The sequence below is a fragment of the Artibeus jamaicensis genome, unplaced genomic scaffold (genome assembly GCF_021234435.1).
Source record: "Artibeus jamaicensis isolate MK-2021 breed Jamaican fruit bat unplaced genomic scaffold, CSHL_Jam_final contig_1015, whole genome shotgun sequence".
Taxonomy (NCBI): Eukaryota; Metazoa; Chordata; class Mammalia; order Chiroptera; family Phyllostomidae; genus Artibeus; species Artibeus jamaicensis.
Genome location: NW_026521194.1, coordinates 2,421,247 through 2,446,919, shown reverse-complemented (window position 1 = coordinate 2,446,919; position 25,673 = coordinate 2,421,247). Strand labels below are relative to the sequence as shown.

The following is a 25,673-nucleotide window of genomic DNA, read 5'->3' as shown; positions in this document are numbered from 1 at the left end:
CTTTTATGAGCAGGCACAGGGCGGTCTCCATCCCCTTCCACATCTGTGGACAAAGGGCTGGCAAATCCTTGCTCTTCCCACGTAAAAATCTGACCTTTGACCAACTGTCCACTTCTGTTGCTCTGGAAACTATAACAATCACATGTCAACTGCATTAGTAGGCAACCTTACATAGAGTAAAATCAAACCCAGGCAGCAAAATCTGCATCTGGTCTGGAAGGGCTGGAAAGACCTGTGCAGAACACTCGTTGGAGCTTCCTTGAGTGGTGGCTCCTATAACCACCACGTTCCACGTGGGGTCCCCCGAGCTCCACTGTGGGGATAACAGTCCTTATGGGGAAGGCGGCTTTCAAGTCAGCGCTGCTCACACTCTCCCACGTGTGATCTCATCTCCTCCACCCCACCTGAGTGCCTAGTGGCAAGGGCTCTGGCTCACCAGGAGTGCCTGACGCTGCCCTACGGGCAAGTTCACTGTCCTGTCTTCTATGCTTCTGAATAGGCTGGTCCCAAATGTGATATATAATAGTGTTGTGAGTCTCGCTTGTTTCAGTGAACCTAGGAAGACCACCCCTGGCAGTGGGTATTACAGAAATTCCCCTCCCGATGTGATCTGTAATATACCCTGGTTTCACACAATTAGGTTAGTGTGCACGAAGACAACTGCCACTCAGTGGCATTGGTTCTAAATAGTTTCTCGAGTGGAAGAGTGAATTAAACAGGGACTATCGAGTCTAGAACAGAGAACATTATTCACATATGTGAAGTCAGCTGAAAGGCCAGAAAGCTGTAAACATTATCTAACCTGACTTCTAAACTTCTGCCTCTTATTTACATGTGTTCTCTCTGGATGATTTCTTATAAAATTACAATGTGATTCTTCCCTAGTACAACGCAGTCTGGTGGAGGTACCACGTGCTTTGGAATAAGGCCAGCTGCCATTTTCACTGCTGTTTAACCTACTTGACAGATAGAGGACCTTGAGCGACCTTACTGTAACACTGGAGAGAGAATTGCTCTTTAGAAGCCTGCTATTGGGAGTAGACACCTCGTCACTTCCTGTGTGAGGATAAGTATTCAGAAACACCTCAATATACCTGATGGTTTAAATTCCTAAGCATTGAAACATGATTCACAGTCTTTTCTTATGGCCTTCATTACCTAGACATGGTCTCCACCCAAAACATGCTTGACAAATGCAGAAATGTCATTTAGTAATGGATTTTCCATCAGCCAATACATCAATGTAGTGAATTCGTACCAGTTTATCCTTTTTTTGCTTGCTACTTCCCTCACATGCTCCTTCACTAGGGAACAGAACTCAAGGTAATTATTAGGACCTGTGCTCTATTCTCCACCCTCCTGAGTCAACCAGACAGGCCTCTCATTAGTGCAGGCTTTGAAGACACAAGGGAGAAAACCACCGCAAGAATGATACAAAGCCTGGAGATGGAAAGCCCTGATGTGACGGAACTGCCACTCAGCATTTCAGACCATCTGCAGTTACGCCCTAGCTTTTAGGACAGCCACAGTTTTGTGTTGGTGTATCAAGGTGGCTCCAACTTCCAGCACATTAGCATTTACCGAGGTAGAGCGGTTGCTTTGCGCTCATGTAAGACAGCAAAATTCCAGAGCAGAAGAATTGTACATACTGGGGGGCCTGGGTCCCCTGGTGCGCCAGGTTGTCCATCCCAACCATGTTGTCCCTGCTGCCCTGGAAGTCCTGGGAGCCCTTCAGGACCTCTTTCGCCTTTGTGCCCTGGGAACAAAAGCCAAAAAGACAGTCAAGCTCTTATCAGAAGTGGGTGAAGTAGAAGACAACTTGGGACTACAGATAGAGGCATGACCTTGACCCTGTGTGAGCTGGGAGAGAGTCCTCTGAGTGTCCCACTCGTCTCAGTCACACGAAAGCAACTGTGAAAAAGTCAGAGGGGAGATGACAGTTGCCAAAACCACTGAATCTTCTATTTGGGAGACATTCCTCTTCCCATTCTGACGGGGGATTCTGTGTGGGGCTGCCAATCACAATAGCATCTCCCCTGCTTGTGAAATGTCAGACATGGTCCTCCACCGCCTGGCCACAGTGGACGGGAGATGATTCGTGGTTAGGCACTTGCCAAGGCTGGGCCAGTCCTTCCTGAAATTTGTTTCTAACTGGAGCAGAGAAAATAGAGTTCTCTCTTATATCGGGTTGGAAGAACTGGACCTGCCTGCGGCATGTACCCACAGCCCAGTGAAAGCCACTCTTGGGGCAAAGTGCAGATGACACAGTGAAATATGCAAGATGCAGGGACAGCCTCCTACGTGGCTGTCCTTGCAAACCCCACATCTAACCTTTCAAATTTTGCTTAATTAACCCCCAAATTACTTTTTTCTTAAACTACTCCAATTCGGATTTCTATCACTTTACAACCAACATATTCTTGATCAGTACAGGATTCTGTAAGGCAGTGAATACATACTAGGCCAAGTCAAAGGAGGGCTGGTTTCAAACCCGGGTTCCCAACACTAAGGATTTGAAAAGGTGACCGAAGGAGCATGTATATTTCCAAGTAAGAGACAGAGGATTCGGGGCTCAACATTCACACGACTCAGTGAAGGGCCAAGAGTATTTTTTTAAAATCTCAATAACAGTCTTAAGTCTTGTTGTAGAATTGATTTGTGGTCACTGGGGAGATCACTGCAAGAAGGTGGTTCATGCATCATTTACAAGGTCGCAGCGAAGTGACCGACGAGGCTCACCTTTGACTCTCGCTACAACCCCATCTCCCTTTTCTCCTTGGTTGCCAGGCGGTCCTGGGGCTCCAGGTGTTCCCTGGGTGAAAAATAACAGCAACAGGTCAACAGTTTAATTGTGGTGGGTCAGAGGCTATTCACGTTCTTGTATATTTAATCTCTTCTTTCCTTCTAATCACCTGTTCCAGATTCTAGCCTGGCACACCTGGTATCCCTCTCGTCCTTGCCTTCCGAGGCGGGCCCTGCCTTACAAAACTGAGGCTCTTGAATTGCACGTAAAAGCCGGGTCTGAATAACGTCTGTCCCTGAGTCAGCAGAAATTCATCAGCACCACTTTCCCGGGGTGACAACGCACTAGGATTATGTAAGACACCGTTGGGCGAAGCTGGGTGCAGGGTACGTGGGAGTTCTCTGAATGACCATGTGACTTCTTATAAGTAAAACTTTATTTTAAAATAAAAAATCTATAGTTAGAAAAAACTTTTAAAACTATCTTCGGCTTTGTAATGCAGAACTGAAAGCACAGGGGTAGGCTAACCATGGCAGCTGCTGCTAGAACTGAAGGTGAGGTTTAGAGATGCGTTTGTGATTAAAGAGCCTGATAGTCAGGGAAGTTAATGAGTAATAGAAGGAAAAGTAAGAACTTTGCTATAGTCAGTATACTTCCTCTGCATAGCAAGTAACCAACTACCATATTTTGCTTTGTATAAGGCACATTTTTTTGCCCACATTTTTGGGCAAAATAAGAGTGCACATTATACATGTGTGGTACTAAAATGTGGGTGCATGTTTATACGGCGAAATATGGTAATTCTGGCTGGTGGGGTCATCATCTTTTGACCTCCATTGTTCTGAGACTGGTGTATTTGGGTTATGGTTTTGTAGGTGTCACATACTATCAAATAGCAAGCCATGTCAAAAATCTAGAACCCTAGTGTTGGTATATTGGGGTGGCCAAGCATTCCAGTAAATATTCTAGTAAACATAGAAGCACTAAACATAGCCGAAAGTTACTTATCAAAAAGCACCGGCAGGAATCTGAAAGGAGGCAAAAATGACTGACAGACCATTTGCTTTGCTCCCACACAGGCCCCGTTGCCATACCCTCACATACTCCCACGATATACTGAAGCAGGCCCAGGTACCTGTTCAACTGGCCCTTACTCGTTTACAAGCAATGAGGTGTAAAGGGGAGGAAGGCGCCAGAGAGATGGGCATAACCTCAGCGTCAAACAGAGAGAGTGTAAAGAAGCCAAATGTGCACCCAACAGGCAGAGAAACTGAATTGGATGTCATGGTTGGGAGCCATTTCATGTGCTACACACACCCCAGCCACTCCATAACCCCAAGAATATCACTCCAGGGTAACGTCCTGTGTGCAGCAATATCTAGGAGGCATCAAAACGGTGAGTGGAGAGAAATTTCTTAGTAGAAATAGCCAAATGCAACAGGAAAGGAACTTTAGAAATCGTAAAGTGCTCACAAGGCTTGAGTGTTGCTTAAATTCTTATTTTTTGCTACCTATGCTGAGCCATAAGGGACAGAGAGACAGGGCCAAAGTGGTTGGCGTGTAGTATCCAGTCCAAGAGATGGATAATGAAAATGTCAACATTTCACTGATGGACTAGCAACAGGAAGCTATCCACGTAGCATTTGAACCAATGACTCCCCAGGAAGACAATACCAGGGCCCCGCTTTCTGAACACCCCTGAGGAAGGCATACACCCTGGAGTCTGAGCAGATAAACAGTGAGCACACTGGCAACTTAGAGTGTATTACGAATTGCTCTAATGATCTGCAGACGTGGAATTTTAATTACTAGAGTCAGAGCATAGACTAAGCTGAGCTACTAAGAAAAAGCAATTACCAGCACCGTCTTTGCATTTTGCTAAAGAGACATTCATTTACTGAGAACCTACAAAGAGCCAGGCGTTGTTCTGAGTCCCAAGGATACAGCAGTTAACAAGACCGTCTGCCTTCACGGCATGGAGACGCTAGTGAAACAAATGCTGAATCTGTGAACTTCCTGGGGTCAGAGAGAGTCCTGGCCACTTTGGGATTGAGAGCGACTTTTCACAATTCTGAGACCCGCGATGACTAAACACGTGTGTTAACAAAACAGCCAAATCTCAGCAGCAACAAAAATGTCCTCTCTGCCAGGCACATACTAGTTGTTTTGCACATGGTCTAGGTCCAGGACCTCAACTGCAGGTGCCCGGTGGGTCGTATCCTTCTGAGGGAAGCTGGTGGGTGGCCATGGTGGGGGCTGGACAGCCCAGACCTCCTCCCATGGGCACAGCCGCCTCTGAGCTTCCAGCCGCAGTGGGAACACACTGACCCTGTGTTAATGAGCTTCCGAGTCTCCAGGATGGCCATAAACCTCACATTAACAGTACAAAAAGAAACAGTGAGATGTAGGAGGGAGTGAGAGCACCCACAGTCACTGACTGTGGTTCCTTCATGGTTCCTCCTTCTGTCCACCCCTCCCTCCCTCCTTTCCTAGTGCCCCACAGTATGAACTTGGCTCCTAACTGTAGCCACAAAGCGATGAATTTAATGCAGGGAAGTGATGTGGATAGAATCATACACAGACCAAAGACATCACAAATACAAAGACTTAAGCCCTTGAGCACAGGAATGACATAAACCTCAGCCTGGACAACCCTAGATGAACTAGGAATCCACACTTCAACATATTAGCCCTGAGAAGCAACTCAATAGGAAGCCACAAAAGTATTTTAGAGCCAATTAAATCTTCATTAAGAAGATTAAGTAGCAACGAAAAGAAATGACTGTGATAAAATGTTGAATTAGAAAAGCAGACTATAAAATGCAAATTACGTGATAATTACAACCAAGTCCGCTCCCCTTCCGTGTGTGAGGGCCTGGCTTCCTGCTGACCAGACTGTGAAGTGCAGTAGCTGGGTCATCACCCTCACTTCAGGGTCTCAGATCGAGACCTTATTTTCATGAGATTTCCTGGGAGAAATGAAAATGTACGTGGGAGCTGCTGGTGAGGCTCCAGGCCACCCAGGATTAAGCCTCTTTCATAAGCAGGGAGAGGAGGTCTGTCTCCAGCCTGCAGAGGGGTGTCCAGGGGGCAGCGATTTTATTCTGAGGGGCAGCTGAAAGGCTGTGCTTCAACCTGAGCCTCTTGTAATGGTCAGAAAATGAGAGCCACTTCGAGATACATCCCATCCACTCTCTGGCACTAAATCTCACGTGAGCTCTGCCAATGCCAATATTTGTATCTCCAGCCTCTCCCTCTGATCTGGATCCTTTACTTACATATTATCCCCGCTGCCTACTCAACATCTCCACTTGCCTGTCTACTAGGCATCTCAGACTTAAATGTCCCCAGTGGTATTGCTTCCCTCCATCGACCCATGGCTGCTCCTCCCATCGTCTTCGCCATCTCGGCTCCAGCCTTCATGCCTCTTCTCCTCACCTCCCCTGTCCAGGCGAACAGCCCCCCGTTGGCTCTATCTTCAGAATGCATCCAGAATCTGCCCACTTCCCACCACGCCCTGTACTACCAGGTACCGTATTTTGCTATGTAAAATGTGTACCACATTTTTGGACCAAATTTTCAGGGAAAAAAAACTTTCATTTTAATTTTTAATTCAACTTTTTCTTTATTTATATTTAGATACTTGGTTTTTATATTCTAAAGGAATTTTAGCATTTATTTTTTAACATATTATGGTACAAAAAAATTTTATGTGAGAGATAATTACAAAACACAAGAACAGATAAAAGTATTTCAGGCACTACCCATGTATAGTGTGCATCCTTCTTTTTCCCTCAAAAATTCGGGCCAAAAACTGTGCGTTAAACATGTCAAAATACGGTAAACCATGTGCCATCTTATGCCATCAGGATTGCTGCAGGCTCTCTCTGCTCCTCCCCTTCCCCACGAGGGTCTGGCTTTAACAGAGCTACAAGGATGGTCCATTTAAAATGAGTGTCAGAATCTTTCTGGCCTTAAAACTCACTCCTGGCTGCTCTGTGTCATCCAGAGTAAAAACTCACACTCAGCCCAGAGTAAAAACTCACACAGAGCCCCATGCTCAGCAGCCCCTCCTAACCTCCAGCCATTCCTTTGACTTTATCTTCTCCTGCTCTGCCCCTCACTGTCTCCACTCAAGCCACACTGGACAGTGATGGCCTTGATCAACACACCCCATACTATATATTTATTCACCCATCTGTTATATGGTGTGTGTCCTCCCCACAGGGTAGAGGCTCCCAGAGAGCAGAGACTGTGTTCTGGTCCCTGCTGTATCCTTAGCACCTGCAATAGCACCTAGAACATAGCAGGTGCTCCATAAATACGAGTCAAATGGATGGATAGACACATGGATGAATGAAAACAGATATTTTAGGGCATGCATTTATTTATAGAATCAAAACATAAAATATGTATCACACTATAAATTAGAAATAGGTCCCATTGAATTCAATCTCTGTCTCTTTTAACTAGAAAGATTGTTACTGGGAAGAATTACTCACTGGTGGCCCTGGAGATCCTTTGGCACCAGGGGGGCCCGGGTGACCTTTTTCTCCAGGCCACCCGCGGGGCCCCAAGTCTCCTTTACTACCCTGCTTCCCAGGAAGTCCGGGAAGGCCTGGTGAGCCCACGGGGCCGGGCTTGCAGGCGCAGGGCCCCGCGTGTCCTAGACAGAGGATAAAAGGCAGCTTTGTCACACTTCCCAACAAAGGCTTCACTACACAAAATCAATAGTGAAAATAAAAATAAAAAGGTTCTAACGTATACAGTTCTTACAGCAGACAACTGATAAAGTGTGGTGTGGGGCGGGGGCACCGTGTGGAGACACAGAGGCACAGTCTCCATGGGGTGGATATATTGTTTTTGCACAAATGGGGTGTTTTGAGTCTTAATAAACTCGTCTTGACAAATTAATTCTAGGGGAAAATCCGATGTCCAATTCTACTTAAAAAACTTTTAAAATAAGAAAGCCTCTTAAAAGTCTCTTATTTGGTTCTTACTAAAATGACCTCTTACTTGGTCCCTGCTGAAGAAACAATGATGAACATTTGGTTAGAGCATAAACCCTGAACAGTGAAGGGAGCAAAACAATACATGACAAGGGACCATTGAACGCATTGAACATCACAACTGATAATTCACTCCAATGTATTTGCTGATCATCAGGACTTTTAGTCTTAAAAAATGTCTTTAAGATCATCAAATTCATCAGCCGTCATAGCCACCTGACTCAGCTGGTCAAAAAGGCACCGAACAATTTAGGGTAGAGAAATAGCACCATAGGTTTTGGATGAGTCTGGGAAATACGAGACCCTCAGGGAGAAACTGAAATAAAAAGATCAACACTGTACTCCCTCTGCTGCTTCTAAGGAGTCAAGAGGCTCTTGGTGAAAAGTTACCACTTTAAGGCAAATTTCATGGCGGGTAAGTTTCTCCTTTGTATTCTACAACACAAGACTCCGACTTTTGGTAAGATCTAATCACGTGATGAGCACATGCTGAAGTGCAGTACTCATCAGGATAATGAAGGTGAGTACCAGTCTAAGCGAAACGCCACACTGTACCTGTCATACATGACTCCCAGTCCTGCGTGTGTCGTCCCCTAGAAATTCTACCTTTGACGCATACTTGCCTTTTTCTCCTTTTGAGCCGCTTCTTCCGGGAGGACCCATTTTGCCTTTTACTCCTTGTGGTCCAGGATGCCCAACACTACAATATATAACTTTACAGTGGGAAAGGGGATGGGCAGAGACAACCACACAGTTTCTTGTGAATGCCTCCTACAGGAAGTGGAAGTGTCTCTTGCACTAACATTTTCCCCTCAGCCCCACTCTTTCTTCCACTCCTCTCAGCTCTTTCTCTCTCATAGAAGAACACACAATACAATGGGCACATCAGGCTCTGCCACCATAACCTTTGGTAAAACCGTCCTGGTCTCAGCACTAATTAGTGGGTTGCAGAGCAAGGCAACAGACAACAAAACAAGTAAACAAAAAACTAAGAGGAGATGTATCACAAAGATCTTTTCGCCTTTGATTATCAATGTTTATCCAATGAAGAAAGCATGAAGCAGAACTTGTCAAAGCAAAAATTCAGAGCCATCTTACTTGAGCTAATAGCATGCAAGCAACAAGTTCCTTGATGTCCCCCATATTCCAGTAAAATAGCATACAGTAAAAGAGTATTTTTAGAAGGCAGAAAATTTAAAACAAACAAAAGAAAAAGGAAATAATGGCAAAAAATATAAGAAGACTTAGTAGACCTAACAAAGCTGAATTCTACATAGGCAGTAAGGGAAGCAATGAAAGAACAAAATTTACATTGGAAATCCCTCCCGAAGTTCAGGAACTGAGACTGCTGAGGTAGAATCGCAGTGAGTCAGTCCTCAAACAAAATGATTTGTTACAGAAACAGTCAGACTATAAGATCCCCTCCTCAAAAGTTGCAGCAGGATGAAAGAACAGCTCCCCCAAACTGGAGGAAGCCATGCAGCAGGAAGAAAACTTGAAAAGAAACTGTAATTTAAAAAGCAGATGATGAAAGGCACTTTATCCCTGAAACATGAACAGGCTGCTGTAAACATTAAAAGAGAACAATAGCAATGGCAAAATGCTTGGAAATTAGACAAAATACGTGATTATAGAAATTTTAAAATTCAGGAGCAGAGTTGGAAGACAAAATTGAGAAAATATCCCAGAAAGTATTACAGAAAAAAAGTAAAGAATAATAGATTAAAGATTTTAAAGAGAGACATGCAGGATGGACTCTCTGACAGATCACAGAGTGCAGACAGAGAAAAAGGGGAGGGGGGAGGGGGAAAATGGCTTCAAAGAAATAGTTCAAGAATCTATTTTCAGAAATGAAGGATTTGTGTTGGATTCAAACACAAATGTCCACTGAGTGTCCACTGAGTGTCTGCAAATAAATGCAAATGTACCCACACACAAAGAGCAAATCATTGTGAAATTCAAGGACATCAAAATAAAGAAAAACTCACAAACTTCCAAGGAAAACAGATTTCAAACAAATGACCAAGTATCTAAAGGTTACTGAACTTTCTGCAGTGATAACACAGGATGCTAGAAGACAAAGGAGAATGCTTTCAGAAATCTGAAGGAAAAGTATTTCCAACCAAGAATTTTACACTCGGACAAACTGTTGATCAAATTTTACAGGAGACTAATGTCACCTTCAGACAGGTAAAATCCCTTAGGTCTGTACTTTTTCTCAGGAAGCATAACGAGGGAGTAAACCATCGGAAAAAATATGTAAGTTGTAGGAAACACAGCAACAGAGAACAACAGAGGGAGAGATCCGGGATAAGGTGAAAGCAGATCTCAAGACAGCATCTCGGCAGCAGATGAAAAATGCAGTCTGCCCTGATTTGAACAGGTCGAAAGCTCTGGGAGAGATTTATTCAAAAGATAACACTGATAGAATATTTAATGAGTTATAATGGACTATTAGGAGACTCAAGCAATTCTTTTTTTTTTATTTTAAAGATTTTTTAAAAGATTTTATTTATTTATTTCTAGAGAGAAAGGAAGGGAGAGAGAAAGGGAGGGAGAGAAACATCACCGTGTGGTTGCCTCTCACATGTCCCCTACTGGGGACCCAGCCTGCAACGCAGGCATGTGCCCTGACTGGGAATCAAACCAGCAACCTTTTGGTTTGAAGGCTGGCGCTCAGTCCACTGAGCCACACCAGCCAGGGCCGAGACTCAAGCAATTCTATCTGGTGTGGTTGACTTAGCAAACACAGAGAAAACAAGGCCATTGTTAACAAAATGTTGTGCTGGTAAAGTAATGATGTATAGTATTACATATGGCTGCCCTGGCAAATAGCATTTTATAACTATTCATCACAAACACTGAATATTTAACTAAAGTTATTATACTAACTACATTTCCCATTTTACATATATGTGGTTGGGAGGGAGGGGGAAGACAGCTAAACTTGTTTGTATGGTGAGAAGTCAAAAGTTAATGCTCAAACCGAAAAATTAAGCAATAACAATACAAGTATGTGGAATGGCAACACAGAGACAAGTAACAAAAGGTCCAGGAAGGAAGAGGAGAAGGAGTTGCCCAGGGTGGCAGTTCCTCTTAATTGGCTTGGTCTAATACTTTCACTTCTAAGCCAGGTCTACGCACAGCTCTGATAAAAACTAAAACTACCTTTAAAAATAAAAATTACGTTAATTAATCAAATTCTATCATCACACTTAAATTCTCCACCAAATATTTTCATGTACTTTAATTAATGGGATAGTCCAATGTCCATTTACTTTTTGTGGCATTAATAATACTGACTTAGCCCCGGAAATATTAAATCATTTTTAAAAGACTTAGAAAGTCCCAGTTTCCACAAATACCAATTCCAACATGAGTGCTAATGAACGTGAGGGAGGAGCACTTTACCATCCGATCCTGGAGGCCCCTGACGTCCCGGTGCTCCAGGCAGCCCGGGGGGCCCCGGGGGCCCTGGTCTCCCCGGAGCCAAATCCGGCCTCCCAGGAGCCCCTGCCGCCCCTGGGACTCCGGGGTGACCGGGAGACCCTGGCGGCCCTGGGGGTCCCGTTGTGCCTACAAGAGAAATCAAGAATGGAAACCATGTAGACTCTCAGATTAAACTTTTCTGTAGAAGAGATCAAATCAGTGTGTTCTTCCTTGAGCTGTGGACATTTTTAAAGGAGAAAATGTAATTAAAAAAATAACTGAATGTGCCAGCCATCACAATGCCTCACCCCACTGTGAAATGAGCACATGAGTGGAAACAAACAGGTTTGGGGAATCGGATTTCTTTCCTTCTCCCCGTTCTTTAGGATTAGTTGGGAAAGAACTATACATCATGTAATTGAAAGTGTTTTTTCCAGTCTTTCCGCCTTGGTAACTTGGTAAAAACAGTATCAGTAAGTATACAGGGCATAAAATACCACGACAGCTGAGGTCGAAGGGGGAACACGGAGGCCTGGATTTGAACCCGGCCTGTCTCTCTCGGCCCTAGGTACTTTCTTTAACCCTGTATGACTATTCTAGAGGCCAGTTATGAGAATGAACTAACATAATCCATATAAGAAGCTTAGTGCAATGTCTGGACTGGATGCGCAGTGTGTTCAGAGGTCAGAGTAACACAGACGCTACATCCCGCTCCCCCTGGACAGTCTACTCACCTCTCTGGTGGCTGTGGCTTATGGACGGCTGGAAGCCTTGTATGAGAGCGACACCTCTCCCACCCGTGTCTCCCTAAGCACACCTGGTTCTAGACCCTCTCTGCGGAAAACCATAGTTTTCAAAGACGGCCACAGGGTAGCTCTTGTCCCTCATGTTCTGGTAGAACCTTGACCTTCTCCTATCGAGAGGTGGAAGGTCCCCTCCCTTGACTAGGGCAGACCTTTGTGATTTTTGGACTCCCAGAGCACGGTGGGAGAGACACAATGGTTTCCAAGGCTAGATTGTTCCATGTGATTCAGTTCTGCCCTGTGTACCGAGACGCTCCAGACTGGAGTCCGGGCCCACTGTAGAGGCGATCCCACTGCTCCAAAGCACCGTGCGGTGAGGGAGCCCAAGTGAAGTGCGGGGCCCACAGAGAGGCCCTGGGACTGCAGGACAGAGAGAGGAGGGAGAGGCCTGGCCAGTCCTCACATTCCGTTTCCTGCCTGCAATCAAACCTTGATCTAGAATGGCTAAGCTTAGCCCTTCCTAAATTCTTGAACCAGGGAAGGAGAGAAAGGTAACATAATGACTGTTGCTATTTTAAGCCACTAGGTTTGGATACGTTCATTAACAGAAGACTGAAACCCTGTCCATAACCAGTAATACAGACGCTAGTTAAACAGTGGCTTTCCTGATTGTGTGCACCTGTGCTGGGGCTTCACACGCATTTCCACACATTATCTTGACTCCTCCAACAGTCCTGCAAAGTTACACCTTATAGATCAGTCCTGGGAAATGTAGGCCAAGTGTAGTAATAGTAATAATAGCTGACATCAGTGAGTCTTCCCACTATGCCAGGCTATAGTCTAAAAACTGTATACGTGTTACTTCTTCAATCCTGACAAGAACTCCATTTTGCAGATGAGAAAACTGAGGCACAGAGAGGCTTAATAGATGCCCAAGATCACATAGTCTGTGAGTGACAGAGCCTGGAATGTTTGTGGACCGTAGTGTGAGTGCATAGCTATTTCACTACACTCTACTGAACGGCAAGGCTTAATCACAGGTGGCTGACTCCAAAGCCCCGCTTACTGCATGACAAATACTGTAGAAGATTATAAAACAAAATATGTATAATAAGGGCCATGCACATTGGTGCACCTAAGACAAAATGAACATGTGCTTCTGTGGCAGTGGCTGCTGTCTTGTCCTCATGCCACCAACTCCTAAGACCTGACTCCGAATCTCTGCAGACCCCACATGGACCTGGATGCCACCTCGTCCCAAAGCCGGGGGAGATGCTCAGCCGCCTCCCGACAGGGAGAACGGGCTACAGTGCATGGCACACATCAGCCACGAGCACCCATTCATAGAGCGTGAAATAAATTAAGTTGGAGCCAGCATTCAAATATTTTTCAGAAGAGTGGAATAGCCACGAGTGCATCCTATACCAACAAGGGTGTTATTATGTTGTGAAATCTGTTTCAGTTATATGTGCATGTGGATACGCACATGTGTGTGATGTGCTGTGCATACAATATAAAATGATTTCTTACTATGGAGTGTAGTCAAGATTTGAAAGCCACTGGGCTAATTCTTTAAGTAAAGAAAAAATGCTTGCTGAATTAAGAGGCTTCCCATTATATTTGGTTTTGAATCTGCTGGACACCTGTCACTTCCATTGGGTTTTTATTTTGATCTACAAGAGGCACTATTTTATTGCAAACAAATCCAAAAGAGAAAATTTAAAACCAGAGTCTAATGCTTCCTAACCAAAAAGTACTCTTATGGTTTATATGGTCCTGGGTCAGTGAGCTGAAGTTGTACTATCTAAAAGATTAAATGAACGAAACAAACTTCTACTACCTTTGCGGCCACAAGATTCCACAAAGTGGAAGCTGGATTCGTGAAAGAGTAAACAAGGCCACTGTGGTTGACAGCTGACTATCTCAGGAAACTTCCTAATCTTCTCGGCAAATATAAGAAAAGACTCAGACTAGATGAAATTTCGTTCATTCAAGACTTTTCTCAGTTCTCCTGGGCTGAGAGAATGCAAATATCCTCCAAATTTCTATTCCTAATTTCACTAGGAATATCACCGAGCACAGCACTCGAAGGAATTCAAAATCCTTATGTCAACAGAATTATTTCCCAGGCTCTTCATCAAATATTACCATGAGCTACAAGGGTTTTTTTTTTTTAGAGGCAGGAGAAATGGAGACTGTTATTTTTGTTTTGTTTTCTGTTTTAACTAAGGCTGACTCAAAATTTGACTTTTTAATTTAGAATTTGTATTTCCACATTTGATATAGGAGATACAAGTCGGAGCCTAGGTGGATTAAGTCACTTCTGATAATTAGATGTCCAAGGGGAGAAGCCCTCTGAGAGGGTGGGACAACCGGAAGAAACACTCTAACCCTGACAGCGGTTTCCAGGTCTCGTCTGCAAGTGCGATCCTCCTGTGGGAAGCCTCCTGAGGAATATGCAGACACATTCCTCACCACAGCCCTGAGATCCTGACTGCGTATTTCTGAGGTGCAGCCCAGGAGCCTGGATTTCTTCCGAGTAAGTGATTAACTGGTTGGAGTTCAGTCGTTCTTAACCCCGGCTGTGTGTTGGAAATATGAAAGGTTTTTATAATAGCAGGTGCCTGGGTCCCTCCATGAGAGAGGCCAGCATTCTTGGTCTGGGGCAGGCACAGCCCCTAGTGTTTCTGAAACACTCCTGAGATTATTTCAGTCTCAGCTAGAGTTGAGAAGCCCTGGTGTGGATGAGGATGGCGCAGACCTGGTTTATCAAAGCCAGGGGACTCATACCTGGACAGGCTTCCCCTGGTAGACCTGGGGGGCCGGGGGGACCAGGGGGCCCCACAGCCCCCATTTCTCCACAGTGGCCAGGGAGGCCTGGATCTCCCGGAGGGCCTGCCAAAAATAATGACACTTGTGAACATAAATAAATGAATACTTACATTATGAGGTCCACATGCAACTACCTTTTGTGAGGCTTGCTGAAATACAACGGGAGACCATTTTTTCAGTTTCCCCCCACATTTTACATCTTATATCTTAGGTCCGAGCCCTTCGCCTGCCACTGCTCTACAGATGCATGAACTTGGAGCAGCGCTGTCTGTCACCGATTTAGGTCCCTCCTGTCTTGGAGGCGCCATCTGGGTAGGTCTTATTCAAATGGTTTTACGCATATTTTAACAGCTAAAAAACTCTGCTTTCTGAAAGGTGACATGATCAAAGTGCCAGCATGCAGTTTACACACTAAAATAAAATTTGATGTCTTAGGCAGATAGAGATGAACCAAGATGCACACCTCTACCTGTGCTTGTTTAATTACATATTCACATTAAAGCTCATAGAGTCAACCTGCCTAAGGTGCAAACCATGGACATCCTGGGCCCAAGTCTTCTGTCGGGGCCACTGAAACCCCATGTACAAGTAATTAATGGAGGAACTGAATGAAGCACTAACCTTTGAATGGAGGAGGTGGAGTCATCAAAGTCCCTGGTGGTCCTAGGGGCCCACGATCTCCAGTATCCCCCTGAAATCATTCATTCATTGGCTTTTCTTAGAAATAGTAATATTTTTCTCACGTTGCCTAGCAATAAATAAATGTTAGAAGCACCAAGAATAATATATTCATATAAGAAATAAGACTGTAGGCTGACAAGAGAAATGAATAGTTCATGGAGTTCTAGGAAAAACAGACTTTCTACCTATAAGCAGTAATAAATAACCAACTGGCAAAGTTGGCTCAAAAGAAAAAAATGTTGTTCACATCGATAATATTATTCCATACTCATAAATTCAATACCTCAGAAACCATGAAGGGTTCATAAATATACCATGAGCGTTAACGTCTAAATTGACACTCAAAGACAAATAGTTTACTCACTCACGAGACCTGAAGCTACATTTTATTTTAGCAGCAAATATGACCCCCTTCACTGTGTCCCCTTAATACTACCATGGCTTGTCCTGCCCAGCACTGAATGTGAGGTCACACAAGTTGCAAATGAAAGAAAATATTCAATGCTGGTAAAAGCAAAGAACTCTCCCTGGTTCCCTCTGTTTTTAATCATGATGCTATTTGATCCCCATGGAATTCTTTAAACTTTCATTATTATTCACCTTCAAAAGGATCAGCGCTCGAATGTAAAATGGAATCATTACCACAGGCAATAAAATAACACATACAAAATTAACTCTGTCTCTTTCAAAAGGTACATTTCGAATCATTCTCTGAAATATTTTTAAAAATACATGAGATAACACAAGGGCTGGAATTCTGGCAGACAACACTGAAACGGCTCCACTTCTGTACCTTTGGGCCCGGAAGTCCAGGCAGCCCAGGGCTTCCAGGATATCCTTTTTCCCCCTGTAAGGGACCAGAAACATGCCTTCTATTAAAAAATGTAATTTTTAAATTACAAAATTAAACTAAATTAGAACATTATCTTATTCTCATTTTGTTTGAACAACACATGCTCGCAGAGATTCTGTGCAAAATCGTAGTATCTTAAAGCTGCTTTTGGAGTTGTAGGAGTTCCACGCTTTAGTTTTTGTGCCCACAGCTAAATCACATGACTCGCAAAGTGAATGCATCTCCCCTCCAATGACTGCATGCATGTTGGCCTGAGCTGGCACAGCTTTGGAGGGACACTCAATTGCATTTACTAATATTTAGCATCTCCCTATGGTGAACATTTACCTTTAAGCCTGGAAAACCTGGGGATCCATAGGAGCCGGGCTCACCCTAAATCCACAGAAATCAACACCAACAGAATTAAATCAAATGCATGCACCAGTTCAAGGAATCAGATCTCGTGTTATGAAATTGCTCCATGGGCATTTAACCTTATCTTCAAAGGTAGTTGAATAAATGGATATAACTATAGATTCCATTTCCTTGTAACATTTACTATTTTAATTGGTCTTTAGTCTTATTTTTTAAAAATGTATGCCTCACCATGCTTTAAATTGAGAACATATTTTTGTGGGCATTATTCTTCCATTTCAGTATATTTCACTTATGGCTTGCACGGGCTAAATATTTTTGAAATACAGCTTCCCTGGAGATGAACAGTTGCTCCATGTGTGATCAGTGATAATCACCACTCTGGATTCCAAGGCATCCCATTCAATACTAAACCTAGAGCCAGATAAACCTAATGGCCATGCTCACTGAGGTCTGGCCTCCACAGTCACTCTATGAATGGGGATCACAAGAGGGACATGCGTGGCAATGTCTGAGGTCCACTTCTGTGTGGCTTTTCTACTCCTGCCCCATATGAGTATCTTCCTTTATCAAATAGGCTTAAAGGGACTACCGCAAGCTGCTCTCACACCGACACCAAAGCAGGCAGAGAACGTCATGATCCTGTTACTCCCCTCCAACTCTTCTGCCTTCCACTTGCCCATTTTACCTAGATGGTACCCAGGGAAAGGGTGTTCCGGGACTCTGAGCTCTTACACAATTCTTGCTGTCAAAATGTATTGTTCCCGTTTGAGATAAGCCCACTTCTAAGCTCTCATGAATAGTGATCTAGTTTCCTAAAACTGTGAGAGGGAACCACCCCAAACTCACTGGGGCTAAGGGTGGCAGGAGCATCCTTACCCGAGGGCCTGGGAAGCCAGGAACGCCCTTTTCTCCTTTTTCCCCCACACCAGGTTCTCCCTTTAAGAGATGATAACATTTACAAGGGTGCAAACGACAGTGTTTTAGCAATAGAGGATGCAAAAACAAAACGAGAAATAAAAACGATTGCCATCAAGTTGAAGAAAACACCACTTTAGAGTAGACACACCACTACAGCCCAGGTGGCAAACACAAGGCCCGTGGGCTGAATCCGGCCTCCACCTTGTTCTATCCGGCCTGGCACCTTGTTTCTACCCGGCAGCAGTGCTGAGCTCCTTGACACTAGTTAAGGAGTAATTGCATTCATACAGCCCTAAAACTACATTCATCCCTTTGAAGGTAATTACGGCACTGATGTGGCCCCCAGGGAAAAGGAATTTGACACTCCATACTACAGGATTATAGTAAGATGGTGAAAAATTCTAGTAACACGTATTAACATTTAAAGCAATGATAAAAAACATGAAGATGTTTCTTTAAAAATTAAGACAGCGCATCCTACAAGTTTCAAAAGCTACTTCAATCACTTACCTTGGGCCCTGGAGGTCCCGGAGGTCCCGCCACTCCCGGCATTCCTTTTACACCCTAAAAGTCAGAGGGAATGTGATCTGGCTTGTTCTTCGGATTTAATGTACTGAATCCCATCTCTTTCAGAAGCTGCCTCTTCCAACACCCATTCTACTAATTTTTAAAATAAGACATTCCTCTTCAACTGTCGCTCAGTAGTAACTAAGATCCAAGCGCACTTACAAACCTGACACTGTACAAGCCGGTCCTATGTGGGAGACGTAATGCCATGGGGTCGTGGGGCACAGGTGGAGGATGACCCCGGAGCCAGGGTCACAGATGCATGCTGGGAATGCAGCCACTGAGAGGAATGTCTCATTTTGAGCAAATTGAAATATAATCCAGTAACTGAAAATCGTCCACGGAAGCTGCACGTGGCGTCCATTAATATCAGCACTGCAGGTGGACAGGGGGGCTGACCTTTGCCAAGAGTCAATTACGTGCCGAGTTCTATGCATCAGTTTCCCTTTCAACTATCAAACTATCAGCCCAGATGTGACATCTAAAGGACAACTGGACTTCCAGGGGTCTTCTCAGCCCACATGTCAAAATCGACCCAAATGGGGCACAATTTAGCAGCCCACACTAGGTCTGTGCAAACCTGAAAACAATGGTAACCTCTCCAAACCTCCTTTTCCACTCTGTACAATGGGGCTAATAATAGAACCAACCTGTTCTATCGCTTTGGGACTCATGCAGCGACACGTGTGGGTGCCCAGTACCTGGCTGGCACATGTGTGTGCTCAGGCAATATCGGCTATGCTGTTGGATCACACTCTACCAAAGTAGCGTGGGGATTGGGAAGTACCTTCTCTCCTTTATAAAGACTAGAATCCGGCGGCTGTACCAGTAGGGTCGGTCCAGGAGAACCTTGTTGGCCAACCTCACCCTTAAAAATAAATCAAGATAATAGGAATTTCATATGAATTTTATTTTGAAATAAAATTTACAACAAGGAAGATTCTCATCCATATATCATGGTGTAATGCTTACAATTCTGTGTGTCATGGATTTAAAATGAAAACTATGGCAAATAGATGGTGTAATTTTAAATATTCATTGTTTTTCATAAGTGATACACACTTATTGCTTAAAATAAGTTTAAAAAATAAAATTGCCCCATAATCTTACCATCTAGAGATAATCTCCACTAAAACTTTGGTATAGTTCTTTGTGGTGTGAGTGTGCTGTGCATGTGTATATTTTTGTACATATGTGTCTGCATGTAAACATACATATATGTGCATGCTATACATGTGTATATGTATGTATATGTGATCAAATGTGTTAAACACAATTTAAAACATATAACCATAATACTATATAAACCATAAAACATAATTTGAGATATATAATATATTTTATAGTCTATTTAAATTTTAAGTTTTAAAATAATTTTATATATTTATTTTAGAATACCATTTTTATACATTTTTCCATTATCCTAGAAATTTTTCAAAAACCTGACTTTTACTACCTACATAACAATTCATAATAAGAATATACTATCATCTATTAAGCCATTCCACTGTGGTGAGGGTTAGGTTATTTCTAATGTATTTTCAATAATATTTTAAAACTCTATATAAAATAATTAGCTGAAAGTTTTTATTTATGTCATTCCAGATTTTATTTTCTTGGAGGAAAAAAATGTTGCTTGAATTGGGCAGGCCACAGCACAACCATAAATTCTCACCCTCCACTAGAAGATCATTATTTTGTGGTTTTCCGAATATTTCTACTATTCTCCACCTAGAATTACCTTCCACCACAGTTAAGCACAGGCAGCTGAGCGGGCCAGGTGTGTTTGCAAACGTGCCCTTATTGACTGTGTCATTTTGGGCAAGTTCCTCAGAATCTGTCAGCCCTCATTTCCTAAATTCCTCCACACCCCCTTTTCCTGCTCTGTGATTTGGGGATTACAACACTGCCTATTTCAAAGTACTATTTTATGGACTAGATGATGCCTGCAAAATGCTTACTACCCACTACGTTAAGTGAAACAAAGAAAGTGCTCAAATACAGAATCATGAAAACCATTAATATTTTCGGTAAGTGGGATTTGTGGAAAAAGAGTATTGTTTCAAGTTTAAACGAAAAAGCATGACCAATAATTCGATCCCTAACTAATGTTGAAAACCTGGAAGTTAGGGACGTTGGGTACTTTGCGGTGGCTGATGTCCCACAGCACCTGAGACGGTACTGGGGTAGTAGCTACTCTACAGACGGCTGTTGCGGGAACATGCGAGTGGACAAATGCACAAACAACATGCGAGTAAATGGCTAACAGGCGTTGGTACAGATGACTGTGCTTATTCTCGTAGTTGGATAAGCCTGAGCAAAACTCATAAAGGCTAACTAGCAAGAAGCATCTTCAAAATATTGGGCATGCTACTATTTTTCCATATTGTAAAAGTATCATATATTCATTTTAGTCAGAAGTGAAAACAAGATAAATTATGAAGAACAAAATTTAAATGAGCCGTAATCCTATCACCTAGAAAAAAATCGAGAATAACATTTAGGGTAGTGTTTCTTAAAATGGGGTGGACAAACTTGTTCTTGAACATCTGAGAGTTCTGCATAAAAATTTCAAAATTAAGTCTTTATTCGTCTGAGAGTTCAAAAGAATTAAAATAGGCCTATTTTGGATCATTTGAACAGTCACCTCCTACCCAAATATTTGTACTTTCAGTGGTTGGTGCCGGTATCACAGAATTGGCTACATTTGCCTCCCTCCACAAAGGAATGTTTCTCAAACTGGCGGGGCAGGGCTTCTGGGGCTTTGATAAACATATTCCCAGGGGCTCATGACTTCCCAAGTTTGAAAAACATTGCTTTAGTCTATTTTCTCTAAGTTCATGGTTCTCAAGGGGGCGGTGGGGCAACTGGACATTCCCTCCCCGAAGGACATTTGGCAACACTTGTTGCATTTTCGGTTCCCACAGTTGTGGGGGAGGGGATGCTACTGGCATCCAAGGCTTCAGCTAAACACCCTGTAGGGCGCAGGGTGGTCCCTCACAGCAATGGGAAGTCAGAACCGTCCAGGGTGAGACACCTGCTCTAAGTGTAGATTGTGGTGTCTTTTTGTTGTTGTTGTAATTTTTACAAAGTTGAGCTTATACGTGTGTAGCCCGTACTTTCTGCTCAGCCTTCTATCATGGGCACGTCAGAAAGTCTTCCAATATATTTTTGGCAATGTGTCATTCTGTTCAGTGGCTGTACCATAACGTACCCAACCACACGGGGGCTCCAGGAGAGAGGGGTTGGGCTCTGTCTTGCTAAATCCGAACACACAGAGCCAGTGCTACCCTGGCACAGAGCAGATGCCACAGTTTTCTAACTATTTGCCCACAGTTGTTGAAAGAACTATTCACCAACGGTTACATGTTCAGCTTTTTTCCAGAGAAGCTGCCATTTTGAAACACTATTGGCTTGTCTTGCTAAGGTTCATACTTCGGAGGAAGGGACTACAGGTTTGAGAAAGAGAGGGAAGTGGAGGTTGTGTGTTGCTGAATACTTTGGATCCAGTTATTCATATTTTTATTTATGTGTGCAATTTGGAGTTTTGAGGCAATTATAAAGACAAACAAATCAGTAATTAAAATTGCTACTCCAGATATAATGTATTGTCAAAAATGTTCAGTCTCTTTTTGCTCTGGGTGAAGGGCATCACATAAATTAACTTCAATTTAGTGTCTAATTTGGTCAAAACTGTCGCTTTATAGTCAAGGGTAACGGTGCCATAATAATTCAGTGAAGGAAAAACTCAGCCATAAAACCGGGCAGCACTGAGGTAATGAACCGCCCCCACAACCACAGCAGGACATAAACTTTAACATTCGCCCCTCCACGCCAAAGGGATTCTTACCGGGTCTCCCATTTGCCCCTTCACTCCCATGCCAGGATTACCCTGGAAAAAGAAAAAAATAAATTAATCTAATTGCTTTTGAATATAAAGAAACAATTCCAAGCAGGACTTCTGGTTAAGCAATTGCACTCTATCAAATGCTCTGGGAAGTGTAGGAAGAGGAAAGATGCCACCCTAACAAACGTCAGTGGTCATTATTTCGTGGTACCTGCCCTCCACTGGCGTGTTTTACCCGCGGCTGCCTACCTTCACACCTGGACTCCCAGGATGGCCCGGAGGCCCCTACATCAACAGCAAAAACACACAAATAACATTATCAGTCAGAGGAACCAGAACGTGTCTTCGCTGGTTGTCCCAGGCTCCTCTTTAGGACCCCCTTCATTTTAAAACACCCATAACAGACTCCCTGCCCTAGGGGGTAGGACTGCTTGTCACCCACTGTGCCCCTGCTGGGAGGGGTCCACACTTCTAGAAAACTGTGAGCTGATGCGTCAGGTGGTGCCCTCTGAGACCCCACCTGTGCCTGACCCAAGATGGAAATTTGGCTTTTCTTGCTTTGTTTAAAGGTTAGGCCTGGGATCTTAGAGGGGCGTGAGCAGGGCTGTACTTACTGGTAACCCCGGCTCTCCTGGGTCGCCCACGGGGCCCGCGGGTCCTCTAGCACCTCTTGATCCCTAAACATAAGACAATTCAGTTCATTTGTTACCCCAAACCGTAATCAGCATTCACAGCCATAGCTGCATGTAATGCCGAGTGGATATAAACGTCCACAGAAATCAGAACGTTGTCTGCCCACGGGAGCATCGTCCCGGCAGCTCCGCCTCGGCCGCAGGCACAGTGCCAGGAGCACGGCCAGAGCACCCAGCAGGTGCGACGATCTCCCACGTTAGTTTTAAATTAAGCGCCAGAGATCAGTCTACTTATTTATGAATAAATTTTATACTAGCAAAAGCAGAGGACAAAGAAACTGGTTACTAGCTACTCCTAAATTCTGTATGTGTTATAACTTTGTTATGCAGCAGGATGCTTCTTAAATATTGTTTAATTAATATGAAAACATGAATGTATTTATACTCTTTCATATATTTCTAAGCATGCTCCGATGATCAGATCAATGTGAATAGAAATGCTGTCCCTAGTTCAAGACCTAGATGGGTCAGCCATGAACAATTTTCCGTCATGGGTAAGTCATGTGTGATTACACACAGGTTCGTGAGGACAGGTCACTACTACAGGAGGCTTCTTGTTCTCCCCCGACTCTGCCTGGGTCAAAGGATTTGCAGGTATGCCTCGGAATTGCCCTCTCCAGGAGGACAAATCCATGTTTGACAGGGACATCAAGGATTACGTAGAACTGAGCTTCCTCACTAGTAAGGAAACCAACTTGTCTACAGCCAGAAGTTACCGAGCAAAATTATATAGGTTCACCGCTGGGAGGCAAAATTGATCTGAGTGCTAATCTTGTAAACATTGGTAAATTACAAAGACGAGTCTAATCATTGAATTACCAGTTCCAGGGAGAGGAAAATGGAGCAAAACATAAATTACAACACACAAGGACAGATTCAGCGGGCAAAATCATTTCTGCGGGATACACAGGGTGGGACAAAAGCAGTTTTGTGGTTGTAAGTACTGCAAACACAGAGTTTATTCTTGTGTTATTATCTATTAATCATTGTATTACTTTTCTATACAAACAAAACATACATTTGCTCCCTGCCCGCCCCCTCCCCCCCGTGTATTAAGTTTCCAGGAAGACTTCCCTTCCCAACTACTAAGCGACTGCATGCACCTGAGCAACCCCGAAGGACCCTTAAAAGTGGAAGAGGAAAGGGCCCCAGACGTGTGTGGAGATCCCCACCCGGCCTCACGGGTGGGCGACCCAAGCAGCCACACCGGCTTTCCCGCTTGTCTCAATGCCCTGCTGTCACCGTCTTCACTGACTCAATCGTGAGCAAGGGACCCACATTTTCATGTTGCACTGGGTGGGCCCTGCAAATGCTGCAGCTGGGCCTGCTGGGATACAAACCAATAGGCTACCTGGGATCAGACAGAAGCACACGCATGCTCAGACTTACTGGTAAGCCGGGAGGTCCTGGGTCCCCTCTGTCACCCTGCAATAATGACACATTGCTTTAGAAGAGCAGCACCATTTCCTGAAACACACGTGACGTAAGAGTAGGAACACATGCACAGGAGTTATTTGGACTAGTGAGCAGCTGTTCGGTCTGTCAGCGTTGAAGAGATACATGTGGAGGGCTCTGAGGCTCGACCCCAGGCCTCCAAAGCCTGGGCCCAGATTCTGCTTCTAATCAGCTAAAACAGGGGAAGATGCTGGAGCTCTGAGCACGTGGAATCAAGGCGAGATTTCATCTTCCAATTTACGGTATTCTAAATCCTCAACCCAACGGTCCTGTCTCATCACAGTTTCACTGTCTCGGGTCCTGTCCCCAGACCCTGTCTCGCTCCACAGGCCCCCTGCTCCTTCCGTCCTCCTGGCTGTAGATGTGGGGGGGTGTCGTATGGGAACACACTCCACCCGCTTCTGTGCACGGCTACCGCTCTATGACTCTGCCCTGAGGCTCCACCTCCTCGAAAGGATCTAAGGGCGAACATCCTTTAAAAGTATGCATTTTCACTGTTTCTAAGTGTGCAGTTCTGTGGCATTAAGTACATCCACACTGTTGTTCAACTATCCCCACCGTCCACCTCCGGAGCTTTCCCATCTTCCCCCGTGTGAACTGTACCCCTTAAACATGAACTCCCCATCCCCCTCTCCAAGCCGCTGGCAAAAACCATTCTCCTTTCTTGTCTTCATGAATCTGCGTACCCTAGAAACTTCTTGTAAATGGAATCACACCTTGGCCCCTCTGTGACTGGCTCATTTCACTTAGCACAGTGACCTCAGGTCCATCCACGCTGTCACATGTGTCAGAATCCCCTTGTTTGTAAAGACTGAGTGATGTTCCATTGCATGTACAACCCATGTTCTGTTCATCCATGCACAGCTCAGGGACACGTGGGTTGCTTCCATTTTTGGCTATTGTGAATAGTGCTGCTATGAACCTGGACATCCAAATACCTGTTTTTTAGTCTCTGCCTTCATTGCTTTTGGATACATACCAGAAGCAGAATTCCTGGGTTGCACTTTAATTACACGTTTAACTTTTTTGAAGAATTGCCGTACCATCTTCCATAGCAGCTACACCATCTACATTCTCACTGGCAATGCACACGGCTCCAATTTCACCCTATACTTGCCGACACGTGTTATTTTTCATTTTTTTCAGTAATAACCATCCAAATGTGCGTAAAGTGAATATGAGCTCTCAAGACCATTATTTCTCCAAGGTTTTTAATCCTGTTTCTCCCTAAGATGATGAATTCTCTATATCTACCTTCCCTTCCCCCTGACCTGTTCTCTCTTACACAATTACAAAAAATTCTCCCCATAACAAACGTACGGCAAATTAGTTTACAGTATGCTGCACTGTAAATTATCACAGCCGATCATCAGTGCTGAGAAGAAAACAGGACAGCTATCACTTTAATTTTCTTCCACAAACAAGGAAACGGAGGCTCAGGGAGGTTACGGGGTCAAAGTCACAGCAGGAAGCAGAGCCACTTCCTTCTAAATGTGCTGGCTCCTGAGGCGGCCCCGCCTTTGATGCCGAGTTTATTAATAGATCAT

At 44.0% G+C, this 25,673-nt stretch overlaps 1 protein-coding gene across 5 annotated transcripts in view; it reads right to left on the bottom strand.

The window, feature by feature from the left end:
• Window positions 1-25,673, bottom strand: part of COL4A4 (collagen type IV alpha 4 chain) — a 112,136-nt gene that overhangs the window by 49,326 nt on the left and 37,137 nt on the right. For 4 of the 5 annotated variants that reach the window (XM_053665549.1, XM_053665501.1, XM_053665625.1 and 1 more), the window contains exons 9-24: window positions 24,061-24,096; window positions 22,594-22,656; window positions 22,229-22,264; window positions 21,983-22,024; window positions 18,920-19,000; window positions 18,076-18,129; window positions 17,524-17,583; window positions 16,618-16,662; window positions 16,231-16,284; window positions 15,378-15,447; window positions 14,715-14,819; window positions 11,164-11,328; window positions 8,376-8,465; window positions 7,246-7,409; window positions 2,740-2,812; window positions 1,650-1,756 (exon numbers count right to left, since the gene is read on the bottom strand). In XM_053665549.1, the coding sequence (XP_053521524.1) occupies window positions 1,650-1,756; window positions 2,740-2,812; window positions 7,246-7,409; window positions 8,376-8,465; window positions 11,164-11,328; window positions 14,715-14,819; window positions 15,378-15,447; window positions 16,231-16,284; window positions 16,618-16,662; window positions 17,524-17,583; window positions 18,076-18,129; window positions 18,920-19,000; window positions 21,983-22,024; window positions 22,229-22,264; window positions 22,594-22,656; window positions 24,061-24,096 (1,245 nt within the window). The remainder of the gene's footprint in view (window positions 1-1,649; window positions 1,757-2,739; window positions 2,813-7,245; window positions 7,410-8,375; window positions 8,466-11,163; window positions 11,329-14,714; window positions 14,820-15,377; window positions 15,448-16,230; window positions 16,285-16,617; window positions 16,663-17,523; window positions 17,584-18,075; window positions 18,130-18,919; window positions 19,001-21,982; window positions 22,025-22,228; window positions 22,265-22,593; window positions 22,657-24,060; window positions 24,097-25,673) is intronic. The other variant, XM_053665590.1, reaches the window with a different exon arrangement.